Genomic DNA, 14,861 nt, shown 5'->3' with positions numbered 1-14,861 from the left:
GGGCCCTACGAGCTTTGCATCTTCCAAATGTGGACTCCTAGCCAGAGGACAGATATGAGACAATGAAACTCTACTTAGGCCATAGGCCCTGGAGGGCAAACTTCATGGTCAGCCTGCAGGGAGAATTATCAGGCCCAGGACCCTGGCTGAGGAGTCCCTCTGGGGCCCAGAGCTGTTAAAGAGATCTTTGCAGCACAGAGAAAGTAAATTAGGGAATTTGCTCCTGGGGGACTTCCAAAGTCATAAATGCTATTTAACACCTACTGGTTTACAGCAGATCTGCAAGCACCCCTTTCAACGATGGGCTGACTTCACAGCTATGAGGTGTGGGGAAGTCAACGGCATTCAGAGGGCAAAGGAGCATTAGGCTGGTGGTGTGAGACGTGACTTGCACTTTGAGGCATTTGGGGAGAGACAGGGTGGGGGATCAGTAGCAGAATGCTCTGAGGTGCTGACTGCATGGAAACAGGGCCCCAGGTTGTTCACACCCCTGCTCCCTATTTATTCTGGAGGCCTGGAGACCAGCTCAGTTCCTCATTCAAAAGATGTTGTAATCTCAGATCTTTTCATTTGTATTTCTGTTTTGGTCTCCAAGCATTTAATTCACTTTATCCCTTGAAAAAATTCTAAAAGTGCAAGACTGTTCCTGGGAGGCTAAAGAAGTCTCCGAAGCTTTACGCTTCCACCAGGACATTTGGAGCCAGTTACAACTGAGGGCTGAGCCAGCAGTGTTGGATTTCAAAAACGAGGCACTCACTGATACTTCTCTGTTTTGTGGGGCATATTAGTTTTGTACTCCAGGGCCTCTGGGATTTTGAGGTTGTAGCATCTTCCAATCCAGAGGGTCGAATCCTCTCTGCACAACTTCAGGGAGCTAAGTCTGTGAGCCTTTGCAGTAATAACAGCTAATGATGCTGAAAGCTCAGCCTCTGTGCACTGGTGCTGCATCAGATCTCGGAGACAGAGTTTTGGGTGAAGTAGAAAAGAATAGCTTTATTGCTTTGCCAGGCAGTGGGGGACACAGTGGACTCCTGCCATTGAAACTGTGTGTCCCAACCCAGGAGGATTGGATGAGTTTTAGAGCAAACGATTCAAGGATGGGGCTGCTGAACAAGATTAGCGTGTGTGCAGCACCTACACTCCTAATCTGGTCTCAGGTGATCTGCTTCTTCTTTTTTTTTGGCCATACCAATGTGGCATGTGGTCTCTTAGATTCCCCCGACCAGGGATCAAACCGTGCCCCCTGCGTTGGGAGCACGGAGTCTTAACCACTGGACTTCCAGGCAGGTCTCTCAGGTAATCTTCTCAATGAGCTTCTCTGGTTTCTTTAATCTGGCCTCAGGTGGTCTTCTCTGGTATGAAGAATGCTGACATCTTCCATTTGTTGGGTTTTAATTCTATGAAGAGCTTAAAGACATTGTTATGTGTATCCCTTGAGGCAGAACCAGGACCCTGTCCCAAGGCTGCACCCTTGTTTCTTGGCTGCCCCTCCCTTGTCTCTGCATCCCTCACTTTCCCGGATTAGCAACTGTTTGAATCTGCCCTTTGAATCTCAGGGAAGGTCATGGACGTTGGAGTCTGTTCCCTATAAGAAAAGGGGGACAGAAAGGCTTCTGTGCCAGGTTTCCCTAACATATGCTGCTTTCTCCTCTGGTTCAGGCTCTGACCTCAGTGCCACTCACATGTTTTCTTGCTTAATCCTCACAACAACTCAGAGAAGTAAGGACTATTGTCTTCATTATCTCTATTTTACTGATAAGGATCTGAGGCCCGGAGATAAAGGTGGCTGTCCAAGGTCACAGAGGGCTGGTGAGTGAAAGAACCAGGATTCAAACCAGAGTTTGTGTTCTTTCCTTCTGCTCTACTACTTCTTCCCTGCAGCAGAGAGGAAACCTTGTCATTCCTTTCACCATTTGAATCATTAAATCATCTCTCAGCCTTTGCTTTTATATTTTTACAAATGCTCTGAGATCCTTTTCGCCTCTTTAATCATATGCCTAAGCCCACACTTTGAGATTTAATCATAGTAGTAAACGTCATTGTGTGCTCACCCTGTGCAAAATACTTCACGTTCTTTATGCTGTTTACAGATAAGGAAACTGAGACTCTGAGAAGATAAGTTATTTGTGCAAGATTCCCAAGCTTGAAAGTGGCAGATTTGGCTCTATGACCTTACACCAACATTTCTTTGAACTTCAAAAAGAATGTTCTATTTGCCATTGCACAGTATGCAGTAGCTCTGGGAGCTAAAATCCAAGTTATGCTCTAAAGTTATTAGGGAAGATACAGAGCATTATTGTGGAGAGAGTTGTGATTTGCAGGTTGGGTTATTAAAACAGAAGCTTCCCACTGTGGAGAACTTCAAACCCACAAGGACATGGCGGTTGGACGTAGACGTCAGTGAGGAGGAGAAGAAGACTAATGGGGCTGTGAATTCACCTGGACCATCAGATTCTGTAATCTGTGTCTAACACATGCACTTTATGAGCCTGCTATGGCAACTCATTTGTCTAGTGATTAAGAGTTTACCAAGTTCCCTCAAATATGTGTTTGGCATAATAAGGTATGCAAAATCAGTAGAGGACTGTCTCTTCCTCTTGCAAGTCTCATAATCTGGAGAGGCCAGTGTAATGTCTGCCTAAGATGTATCTATCAAAGCACATGAAGAATTAATTTCAGGCTGCTGTAGTTGATTTACAAGTGCTGCAGGAGTGATAAAAAAGAGAGAGACCCGTGAGAAGTGTCAGTTGGGTAAGGTGACAGGCAGAAGGTGATACAGGTGTTGAAGAAGAGGATTTGGCTTGACTAGAGTTGGGCACCCTGCAGATCGGGGACGAGGGGGATAGAGAAGAGGGGAAAGGCAGAGATAAAAGAGAGCAGAGTGAATGGCACAGGTACGTGCCTGAAGAAGTGCAAATCCAGGTTTCTGCTGCCCGACGTTAAGAAGCAGCAAAATAATAGCAATAATGTCAGCTTTACGGTTTTCAAAGTGCTTTTACATCCATTATTGCATTTGCTCCTCTCAGAGCTCTTTTCTGATATGGAGTCCAGGGGCAGCATAACCCTCATTTTACAGACACAGTTCCCCAAAGAAGCTAAGTGATGTGTTAGTCAAGGCCATGTGTACCTAGAAACTGGCAGACCAGGACCCAGACTTCTGTGCTTTTCCCACCATCTGTCACTTTGTGGCAGGCTCCACTAGCTGAATCTCATTTACGAAAATACAGGTATTGCTGGGACAAGGGGTGCAAAGTCTTAGAGCTAGAAAGTGGGACGGTTGGGAGTCAAATCACATCTACTGGACTTCAGGTTCGGTGTACATTCTACTCTAGCCCTGTTCAGGTGTCTGATGTTGAAAAGATAGGACAAGAAATGAACAGAAGAAGGCATTGAAGTCATTTGTAGGAGACGGGCTGAGAGTAAGAAGGTGTCTCAAGAGAAGAGAATGCATCTTCCCTCCCTGACTTCCTCCAAGAACAAGCCCTTCACAGAAGCTGAGCTGAGATGTTCTCTCTCTCCTCTGAGAAAGTGTTCACTTTCTCAACCCCTGCTCCTTTATCAGCTTCCTGGCCTTGGGTCCCGCCCCACCCCCTCTGAACGCTGATAAACTTATTGCTAAATCTCCTGACACTTGACACTTTTTAACCCCACTGACCACTCCCCCCTCCTTGAAGTTGCATTCTTTTTTTTTTTTTTTTTAACCTGGGCCCTCAGCAGTGAAAGCGTGGCGCCCTAACCACTGGACCACCAGGGAATTCCCAGAAGTTGCCTTCTTGATTCGTGTCTTATCATTCGGCCAGTCTTTCTGAATCGTCTTTCCAGGCTCCCATTCTCTCTGCCTGTCCCTTAATTGTTGACGTTCCCCGAGATTCTGTTCTTGACCCTCTTTCCTTCTCTGCTCTTAAACCCCTGCAGGAGCTCCTCCGCTCTTCTGGCTTCAGGTACCAAGTGCTGATGGCCCCTAAATTCATCAGGCTGTAGACTGTAATGGGACAGTTCTTGCATGTGTTTTGTCGACTTAAAAAAAAAAAAAGTACAATGCAAGAGTTGCAAGTTAAGTTTTAGTTGGGGCAAAATGTGGACTGCAGCCCGGGAGACAGCACTTCAGATAGCTCTGAGAAACTGCTCCAAAGAGGTGGTGGGGGGAAGAGGTCAATATATATGTGATTTTGGTGAAGGGGGAATACATGCAATCAAGCACATATTTTTGCAGAAGTTCCCATCAGGGTTTCTGCTAGTCACGAAGAGCAGACGTCACCATGAAGGAATTTAGTGCTTTTCTGGATACGAGGACATGCAAGAATTGGGCTCATAAAATCAGCTACTGAAAATATCTAACTATCTGAAGACCTGTTCTGCCAATTTTTCTCAGAGCACCAAGTGTCTCATTCCTGATCTCCACCCTGAACTCCTTTCAGGGGGTGTTGAAGGTCAGCAGCTGCAGTGGCACCTGATTTAATCCTTGGAGAGGTAGATGGCAAGTGCTAATTTGTAGTTGACCGTTTCATAAATGCTTCAAATTCAAAATGCCCCAACTTGAACTCATTTTACCACCCCAAACAGCAACTTCCTCTTATTCTTCTTCTGTTCTTTTTATCAAGGTAATGTACCTTTCTCCTCCTCAAAATACATGAGAGGGTCCTTGACCATCCCCACCTCCAACTGCCCCTGACCTTCCATAATTAGTCCATCCCCAACTCCAGTCAACTCTCTTTCCTTCCTACTCTCAATCTCATCCAGATATGTTCACCCCCTCTTTCCTGGACAGTCACAAGAGCATCCCCACGTGTCTCTCAGGACCTAGGCTTGCCTTCTTCCAAAAGGTCCTCCATCCGCTGCCAGAATCACACCTTTAAAATGCAGATCTGCTCTCCACAATTCAAGGGCTCTCATTGCCGTCAAGATAAACCCCAAATTCCCCAGTGTGGATGTAAGTCATTCTCAAACTACCCTCTGCCTACCTCGTCCTTCCTTTCATGCCTCACCTAGACTATCATATTTGCACTTCCTCAAACTGTGTCCCTGCATCTTAGGGTCTCGGTCTTTGGGCTCTGCTGCCAGGTCACAGGCTTGTTACCTGAGAACCGCAGGTAAGCACACCTGTGGACTTACAGTCCTGGTCAGTGCTGATAATGGGGGCAGGATGTGTGACAAGGTCTATCCTGGCAAGGCATCAAAATATATATATTTTTTCTAAGTATAAATAAAAATAACTTCTGTGAGGTTTTGAACAGTTGCAGCTTTGCAGGGACCATGAAAACATTCTAATTATCCACATAAGCTCTTCGTCCTCATTAGCCTTTGGTCACGCAGCATGTTTAGTTTTCTTCATACCTGAAATCTGGAATCTCCATCTGCTGCTGCTTTGCATTGTTTCTTCTTTGTTGTTTTATTATCAGTAAGGCTGCAAGAGACAAAGCCTCAATTCTTTCTTTGTCTCAAGACCGCTTTCAGTCCCGGAAGCTGTGCTCTCCCTCTAAGGCAGTGCAAATTACACTGTCAATTTATGTCCTAATTTTCCTTGAATTTACCTCTTCATCTGTTTCTCAGCTTCCTGTCACATACTTAATTGGTCTGGCTGATTTTTACAGACACTTCTAACAGGCCATTTCTTTTTCTTTTCTTTTTTTTTTTTTTAAACAGTCTAGTGAAAGTTTGCAGTGTGGTGTAGTGAAGTGTATTTTTTATGGGCGGAAAAGAACAATCAAAGTGGTTTAAAGATTTCTCAAGAGAAAGTGGCGAGCTTAATGGAGTTGTGGATCTGAGCTGGCCCTGCTTTTAGCCTGTGGCGGTTGGCTAAATGAGCCTTCTAGGAAGGGTGTTTGTGTATTTTCTTTCTTTAGCTTTGCAAAGATTAAGATGCTCTTGGAATCAAAGTCCCAGCTTCTGTAGTTATCCTCTTCCTACAAGTGGGGCTGTTTGATAGCCTTGGACCACTCCCACTCCCGTCCCCCTCCAGCCCCTCCAGGGCCCAGAACCAATCGCAATCTGAGGCAGAGGAATTGAAGTAACTCTGGGACTCAGTGTTACCCTTGGGGTAGATCTGATCCTGATCTGGTGCCTCGACTCTAAAATTGGGCATCTCTCTTTTTCCCGAGATTTGGTCCCCACCTCAACAGGGGAAAAGGGCCTCTGTCTTGGCGTCCCTGGCCTGCATCTCTGTGCCCAAAGTATTGTCCAGCACTGAGGTTCTCCATGACTCAGGGCCTGCCTGCAATGGCCGACCCTCCTCTCAGATCCAAAGTCCTCTTCTTCCATCATGGCCTGGAAGTACAAGGGCCTTGCTGCTTGCAGACTGACCTTCCCTCGTGAGTTATGCCTTCCTCCCCAATTGCTCAAGAAGTCCCTGTTGCTAGGGTCTGTTGTTGGTCCCCCCATATCCCTCAATTCCCTTGTGGAGCAACTGTTACCATCGTTTTTATGATCTCTTGTCTGTGCTCATACCTGCTGGATCCCATGCTCTGCCTGTGATAAGGGACTTTCCCCAGCATCTGTAGCTGTCCTTGCACACTTGCCACCCCCAGTGAAGGAGGAGTGCAGGGCGGGGTCCCAGGTGGCCCATCTCATTGCAATTTACAGGCCCTGTCGGTCTTGAGATGGGAGAAGTGGTTTTAAGGTCTTCATGGTCAAAAAGTTTAAGGACTTGATTGCTTTCAAGTCTATTTCTACTTTTTCAGACCCTTTCCTGATATAAGCTTTTCCTAAGATTATATCCGAATCCTGGCTTCGAGGTCAAGGCTGTGTGGACAAGACTCTGTCCTTTTCAAAAAAGGCCATTTGTAATGGAACACATCATGAGAATTCCTCAGGCTTAGCTCCCTTGCCTGTCTCTTTGCCCTCTGAGCTCTGTGTTAACCCTGGTTCCAGTGCTCTGCCCATCCAGAGCTGACACATAACTGTGACACCTAATCCAACCCCACGTTGGCTTCATGGTCTGTGCATGCTGCCTGTACTATTTCTAGCATTTCAACTCTGTACTACCTGATTTGGGGTCTGATCCTTCTGTCTTGGCCCCGCCAACCGACAGAATCTCTACTTCTCTCTAATGTTGAGTTAAGACAAAATCTCCAAGCTTCTGTTTTTGCTGTATTCCCTTTCCCAAGTCAGGCCTACAGACTTCCAGCCTCTATGTGATGATTTCTCTGAACTGTATCTCCAAGCCCAGCTAATGGCCTCACCATTCTCCCTGCAACCCAAGCTAGAAACTTCAGACTTGCTGGTGAGACAGATCAGAAGGGAAGGGAGAGCCATCATCCGTGCAATCAGAACTAAGGCCCTGGAGTCATCTCAGAAATAGGATGTGACATATCAGCTTCGCACAGGAGAAATTTCATCCGGTCAGTCTACTCCTAGGCCTCAAAAAAATCAATTTACGCAAACCAGACTCACAGGGGTCTAAATTTTCACCCACAATTCTTTTTTTTTTTAAATTTACTTATTTTTGGCTGAGTTGGGTCTTTGTTGCTGCGCTTGGGCTTTCTCTGGTTGCGGTGAGTGGGGGCTATTCTGCATCGTGGTGTGCAGGCTTCTCAGTGCGGTGGCTTCTCTTTTGTTGTGGAGCATGGACTCTAGGCACGTAGGCTTCAATAGTTGTGGCACGCGGGCTCAATAGTTGTAGCTCGTGGGCTGTAGAGCACAGGCTCAGTAGTTGTGGTACATGGGCTTAGTTGCTCCGCGGCATGTGGGATCTTCCTGGACCAGGGCTCGAACCTGCGTCCCCTGCATTGGCAGGTGGATTCTTAACCACTGCGCCACCAGGGAAGTCCTTTACCCAGAATTCTGATTTGTATATTTACAATGGGCGATTTCACTTTACTGGAATCTTCCATTCACGATCCACAGTCCACACTTCCGGAGAGGCCTGACTAAGCTGAGGGGTCATCAGAAGCTTCTCTGGCAGACTGAGAGCAAAGGAGTGGAGAAGGCTTCAGATAGTTTCACAATAAAAAGGTCAGAATAATCTGAGAGTAATCAGTGTTTCTGTAGAGTATACCTTTGTAGTAAACACCAAGAGGAGTGTACTTTTTACTTTGCATATGAATGTGAGAATTGAGGTCATCAACTCTTCCCTGCGGTCAGTGGGATAACAAACGTTGAAGCTAGATCATTCCTGCGCTGATTCATGTGAGTGGAGCAGCTAGGGAGCACTTACTCGGTGCCAAGTGCCCTGTAAGACTCTCTCTATCTCTCATGTAATCCTGACAGCAGCTCTATGAAACATATGTTACATATCCCTACTGTGGGTTGAATTATGTCCCCTGAAAGATACGTGCAAGTTCTCACCCCAGGTTCCAAATAAGCACTGTCGTCTTATTTGGAAATAGGATCTTTGCAGGTATGATTAGTTAAGATGAGGTCATATTGGATTAAGGTAGGTCCTAGGCCCAGCATGACTGGTGTTCTTATAAGAAGAGGAGAAGATACAGACACGGACACACAGTAGGAAGATGATGGAAAGATACAGAAGGAAAATACCATGTGACAGAGTCACGTGGCGTATGCGTCTACAAGCCAAGGAATACCATGGACTGGGGGTAACCGCCAGAGGCTGGAAGAGGCAAAGAATTCTTCCCTAGAGCCTTCAAAAGAAGCATGGCCCTGCTGACACCTTGATTTCAGACTTATGGCCTCCAGAACTTGAGAAAATACACTTATGTTGCTTTATGCCCCCCAGTGTGTGGTACTTTGTTAAGGCAGCCCTAGAAAACTAATACAATCTCCATTTTTTACAAACAACATAATGGATGCCCAGAAATGCTCATTTCCCCAGTAGGAAATGCTTAGAACCCCTTGACTTCAGATACTTGAACCCTTGTTGACTGATCTGGCCCATTAAGTAGGGATCCTCTTCTTTTTCTGTCAAAACCATTTTCTAGATAAATTACATAATAACATCAGCATTTCACAGGGAAGATTTTGTAGAACACTTGTGGGATATTAGATTGTGTTAGTGTGCAAAAAAGTTTTCAGAGTCAGAAAAAGGAGGCATACTCTGTTATTAAGAAGACTTTTTTTTTCTTTTAGGACCTCTTAGAGCCTTTAACATGAGTTATGAATCTCCAAGAGAGGGACACTAAAGCTTGCTGTGTTTCTCAGGCTGATCTGAACACAGAAGCCTTTTCTTACACAAAGCATCTCGTGGAATTTGTAGTTTATGGAAGATAATTTGGGAAGTGCTGAGTTAAAGAAAAAACTTTTTTTTTTTCATTATTTACATGCCAACCGTGTTTTCTGAGTTGCACCTCCACACGGGTCTCTGAAGGAGAATTGAAAAACATATTTACTGCATCAGAAGTATATTTACAAACCATATATTTTGGGTAGGTTAATTTAACTAATGTTTTACCATACTTCTTTTAGTTTTTAGATCATTATGTGAATTCTCAGAGTCAGTGTCTTCTAGTCAAAGGCCTATAGGAGCAAACCTGTAGTTGAACACAGTTGGGTTTATTGATTTGTGGTATCAATGCAGAATGCACACCATGGGAAATTAGGACATCTCAGAAAGAGAGTGTTAGGAAGGAATTATTATAGGATCTGTGCTTGTGTAATTTGGGGCTTAGATTCAAAAAGGCAGGATTTTGAAGCAATGAAAATGGTTATTAGTTCTTAGACTCTGAAAAACAGGGGTCCAGACTATCATACCCAGACAAAGAAAATACCCCCCCACACACAATCTACCTGTTTTTTCCTAGACATCCAGAAGGTTCCCCCTACCTCTGCAGTCATGGGCTGTTCTGTAGTGTTTATCTAGGTGAGGCAAGAAATGTCGAGTATAAATTTCTCTTTGGCCAGCAAAGAAGAAATTAAGAGCCATGTGATTATCCATGACAACTCTGCCTAATGAATTTACATTTAAACCAAGGCTTGGTCAAAGATACACAAAGCTGCACACTACTTAAAGTGGTAAGACAGATTTTATTCAGTGATATACTATTGCAATAGGGAAAAGAGTCCAACGTGAACTGAACTCAGAGGTAACTGGATGTTTTAAAGGGAGAGAATGAAGGAAAGGAGAGGGGAGTGAGCAGGGGCTCAGTAGAGCCAGGGAATTAAAAAATTACGGAAAGTAGAACTTGGTGGTGCAGTGATTAAGAATCCGCCTGCCAATGCAGGGGCACAGGTTCGAGCCTGGATCCAGGAAAATCCCACATGCTGCAGAGCAACTAAGCCCACGTGCCACAACTACTGAGCCTGCGCTCTAGAGCCCATGCTCCGCAACAAGAGAAGCCACCGCAATGAGAAGCCCACACACCACAATGAAGAGTAGCCCCTGCTCGCCGCAACTAGAGAAAGCCCGCGCACAGCAACCAAGACCCAACACAGCCAAAAATAAATGAATAAAATAAATAATTTTTTTTAAAAATTACAGAAAGTAGGAAGGGAAGGTTGATCCAAGTGGAAAGCATCTGGGTTTGCTAACTGGAGCGTATAGAAGTTAGGCTCTAAGCTCTTTCCACAGAGGCTGGAGGCAGAGGCCCTGTGTCCAGGTACGGGCTGGAACAAACAGAAAATTCTTTCAGCAGGCTTGAGTTTTCTCAGGCTATGTAAGAATGGGAGGGTATGGTCATCCTAGAGATGCAGCCTTGAGCTGTTAAAAACCATATTAGCACTTTTATGTTAGCTGTTATTCAAGTCTGTGTAGGCCAAGGTTGACACCTGGTTGAGAAGAGGACTCGGAAGAGCTTGGCTAGAGTTTGATCAAGAAGAGAATCTTTGTCAGCTTCCAGAGCAGAAGCTGTGTAATTGATGACCTTCTCCAGGGTCAGAGACAAGCTTTGGAGGATTCTCATTTGGGCACTGGGCAAAAGTCCCCCCAGTTTGAGGATTCAGCTTCAACCAAATAAATTAATGTTTATTCTGCATTCCAGAAATTTATCATGAAATGTAATGAAGCATACAGTAAAGACGTATAGTAAAAGTATAAGCATACAGTAAAAGTGTAAGCATATAGTAAAATATAGCCAATAGTTTTTGACTCACGTTTCAAAGAGAAGCTAGTATTTCTCTCTGTTTCATTAAAACCTGGGAAAATGTCAGCAGGAAGTAACTTTCTATATCTGTTTCTTTTTAATTCAGCATGGAGAGAAAACCTGTGTCCTTAGCTCCGTCCATCTCCATATCAGAAATGGAACCCAACGGCAACTTCAGCAATCACAGTAGCAACAGGAACTGTACGATTGAAACCTTCAAGAGAGAATTTTACCCCATCGTGTACCTGGCAATATTTATCTGGGGAGCCTTGGGGAATGGCTTTTCTATATATGTTTTCCTGCAACCTCATAAGAAGTCCACATCTGTGAACGTTTTCATGCTAAATCTGGCCATTTCCGATCTCTTGTTCACAGCCACACTGCCCTTCAGGGTTGACTATTATCTCAGAGGCTCCAATTGGATATTCGGGGACCTAACCTGCAGAATTATGTCTTTTTCTATGTATGTCAACATGTACAGCAGCATTTATTTCCTGACTGTGTTGAGTGTTGTGCGTTTCCTGGCAACGGTTCACCCGCTGCGGCTCCTTCATGCCACTAGCGTCAGGAATGCCTGGATTTTATGTGGGGCCATATGGATCTTTATCACGGCCTCCTCAACACTGCTGCTGAAAAATGGCTCTGAGCTGAAGGGCAATGTCACCTTGTGCTTGGAGCTGAATCCCAAGAAAGCCACTAAGCTGAAGACCATGAACCACATTGCCTTGGTGGTGGGCTTTCTGCTGCCATTCTGCACGCTCAGCATCTGTTACCTGCTGATCATTCGAGCTTTGTTAAAGGTGGAGGTCCCAGAATTAGGGCTGCGTCCTTCTCACAGGAAAGCGCTAACCACCATCATCATTGCCTTGATCATCTTCCTCCTGTGCTTCCTGCCCTATCATATACTGAGAACCCTCCACTTAGTCGAGTGGAAAGTGGATAAATGCAAAGAGAGTCTGCATAAAGCTGTGGCCGTCACACTGGCTTTGGCAGCGGCCAACAGCTGCTTCAACCCTTTGCTCTATTACTTTGCTGGCGAGAATTTTAAGGACAGACTAAAGTCTACACTCAGGAAATGTCATTCACAGCAAACAAAGTGCAGCTTTCCTGTGTGTGCGTGTGGTTAAAAAAGGAAACAAGAGTGTGAGGGGTTATTAGGTGAGGCTGTCCCTATGTCCTTGTGTCCACCTTCATTCACACGTAGTCTGCAAATGACTGTGTATTTATACCATTTCCAACAAAGGTCGATTCCCAAGATTGAACTGACCATGACTTTTGTTCATAAGACCTACTTCAGAATTTTCATTCAGTGTATCTTCAGTGTTTGAGTCTAAATAGAGAGTATAGCAGGAAAAATCCCTATCAGAGTCTTGCAACTTGAAATGTCAGACTGGGAAAAAATGCTGAGCATGGTGACTGCTGCTTCTCATCGGATCCTGTACCAGATCTCTGGCCCACTAGGCATTCTAAATTCTTAATTTTAAGGCCACCCCAACATTCCTAGCTTCTCCTCTTCCCTCTTCAATCCCCTGAGACATAGCCAGTTAACAAAGCTACTGGAGGCCCCAGAGCAGATAAGAAAAGCATCCTTAGAACTCAGGAGAAAGACTTAAGACTGTGAAGAGGAAGGCTGTCCTCTAACAAAGTAGAGTCAAGATCCCCAACAAGCACAGAGGGACAGAAACAGGGAGAAGAGAGAAAGGGGAAAAAAGAATTTCATTTTGCGCTAGGAGAGGGTCTCTAGCACACTGAAGGCAAAGGGCATGCCTCTCTCTTGTCAGGGGGTGAGGAAAACAGGAAGAGTAGGAGGAAGACCCGGGGCATTGCCCTAGCAGGTGGAGGGATTATGTGTGGAATAGGAGAGAAGGGGATCCATTTGACTCCTGAGATTTGGGCCCGGGCTGTTCACTGCAGTTCCCATCCTGCAGGTTAATCCACTTGGATGGGAGCCAGAGCAGAGGAGGTGGTGCTAAGGGTTTGGCTGGGCACTCAGAGAGAGGGTGGGGTAGAAGGCAAGTTGCAAAGATTGTGGTACCCCTGAAATTCTATTAACATTTTGGCAGAACATGAGTAGGGTGGCTTTCTTCTGAGAGAGTGTAGCAAAGCACTGGATTGTCGGAGGGAGATCCTTTCTGTCCAGTGAAACAAGGCTAAGGAGACTACCTACTGCTACCACCATGACCGCTGTACTGCCAACAACTGAGTGCCCTCTCTGTGCTGGGCAGGCTGCACAAGGCACTCCCCATCCGTTACTTCCATTTCACCCTCACGCCAAAGCCCTTCATCTTCCTTTTACAGATGAAATCAAGGAACTTGTTCAAGTTCACACAACTTCGTAAGAGTTGTAGAAACCTCTGTGCAGAGAGGTTGGCTGGGTGCTTTCCCTCCCATTCCCCTTGCAAACCTCCATAAGGATTAGTTGAAAGTCTGAGTAAGAGTTCTCCGCCCCCATCAGGTACCTACCGCTTCTCACTCTCATGAGAAGACTGAAGGCTGAAGTTTTCTCTGGAGTTGTTGACCCCAAGATAGAGTGGAGGGTGGGAGGGTGGTGGTCTGAAGCTAGCAAAGGACTGAAGGAAAGTCTTTATAGAGAACAAGAGCCCCAGAGCCATTCCCTCACTCAGTTGCAAGAATGCCGACAGACTCATACCTTGTCAAGACAGAAGCCTGGAGGCTCCTCCTATGGGGAAACTGCCCGACTCAAGGAAAAAGACCAACAGACACAGACTTTTGGGGATTCTCCCAACACAAAAGCTGCTGCCGGCCCTATTACTTACCGGACAGGAAGCCCACACTGCAACTAATCCCTTCTACTCATCGAGAGCATCTAATCAACCTGTTAGAGCCTCACTCTTATTATGAGCAGTCAGTGACGACCACACATCAGAGGAAAGGGCCTGAACATGAGAAACCAACAATAAATGAGAGGGTAGATAGAGACGTTTTCAGTATGAAAGGTCTCAACATTCTTATCACCCTCACACTTTTTATTAGAAACCTACTGGAGAATTTGCTTCTCTAAAATAAGAGATTAACCAGGATAAAGGAAAACCTGACATCTAGCAAACAAGGAGTAAGATGAAGAAAACTCCCAGCACGTTTGTGCGTAGCAGAAAAACAAGAAACTAACTGATCTGCATACGTTGGAGGGATTTATATTTTTCTTGGATAGCGTGGGATGAACTAGTAAAAATACATAGGAAAATAAACAAGTGAAAAGACAATGCAATTATTAAATGCTAAGGAAACAGAAATTGTTGTTTAAGAAAGGAAATATAACCATAGTACACTACATGGCTCAGCTGTGAACAATATATACATAGTGTAAATAGCAAAATACGGTGATATAACTTTTTTCAGGAAATGAGGGGGAGAGGATGTGTATGGGGGGAGGGGTATAATAAATCTATGTTCCTATATTTTATCACAGAAAATTTGTAATAACTAAAGCTAAAGAATGACAAATATCTGTATAAAAATGTTATTTAACAATAGAGGATAAAGCCCAGAAGAAACAGTGAAAAACATTGACAGGGATTGCCTTTGGAGAGAAGTTGGGTGTGGGAGGATAAGGTGGGGATTTCTTTTTTCCTCTTAATAAGTATTTAACTGTCTAACTTGTGAATATGTATTGCTGAAATAAAATAAAAATAAAGTTGAAAATTCAAATTAATTCTGCCTTAAAAAAAAAAAAAAAAAGACGAGGAAGAAAAGAAAGGAGACCAGAAATGGAAATTGTGCACTGAGAGAAGAAAGGAAAGCAGAAAAGGACTACATTTGAATTTGGGCCCGTGAGGGAAGCCCACCCAGCCCTGCCATGGAAAGGGAGCTCCCTTCTGGGGTGAGGGGAGTCGCCTTCTGAGGTGAGGGGTGATTTGGTATGTCAGG

General features: G+C 44.9%; 1 protein-coding gene across 1 annotated transcript in view; it reads left to right on the top strand.

Moving 5' to 3' along the window:
• Window positions 1–14,329, top strand: part of CYSLTR2 (cysteinyl leukotriene receptor 2) — a 92,053-nt gene extending 77,724 nt beyond the window's left edge. Inside the window, 2 exon segments of the mRNA XM_079903321.1 lie at window positions 11,080–12,082; window positions 12,085–14,329. Of these exon segments, the coding sequence (XP_079759447.1) occupies window positions 11,081–12,082; window positions 12,085–12,120 (1,038 nt within the window). The 5' untranslated portion in view covers window position 11,080 and the 3' untranslated portion in view covers window positions 12,121–14,329.
• Window positions 14,330–14,861: the final 532 nt, after the last annotated feature.

Source organism: Stenella coeruleoalba (assembly GCF_951394435.1).
Source record: "Stenella coeruleoalba genome assembly, chromosome: 18".
Lineage (NCBI taxonomy): Eukaryota > Metazoa > Chordata > Mammalia > Artiodactyla > Delphinidae > Stenella > Stenella coeruleoalba.
Note: the sequence above shows the minus strand (reverse complement) of the source record. Positions and strands in the feature narration are given on the sequence as shown.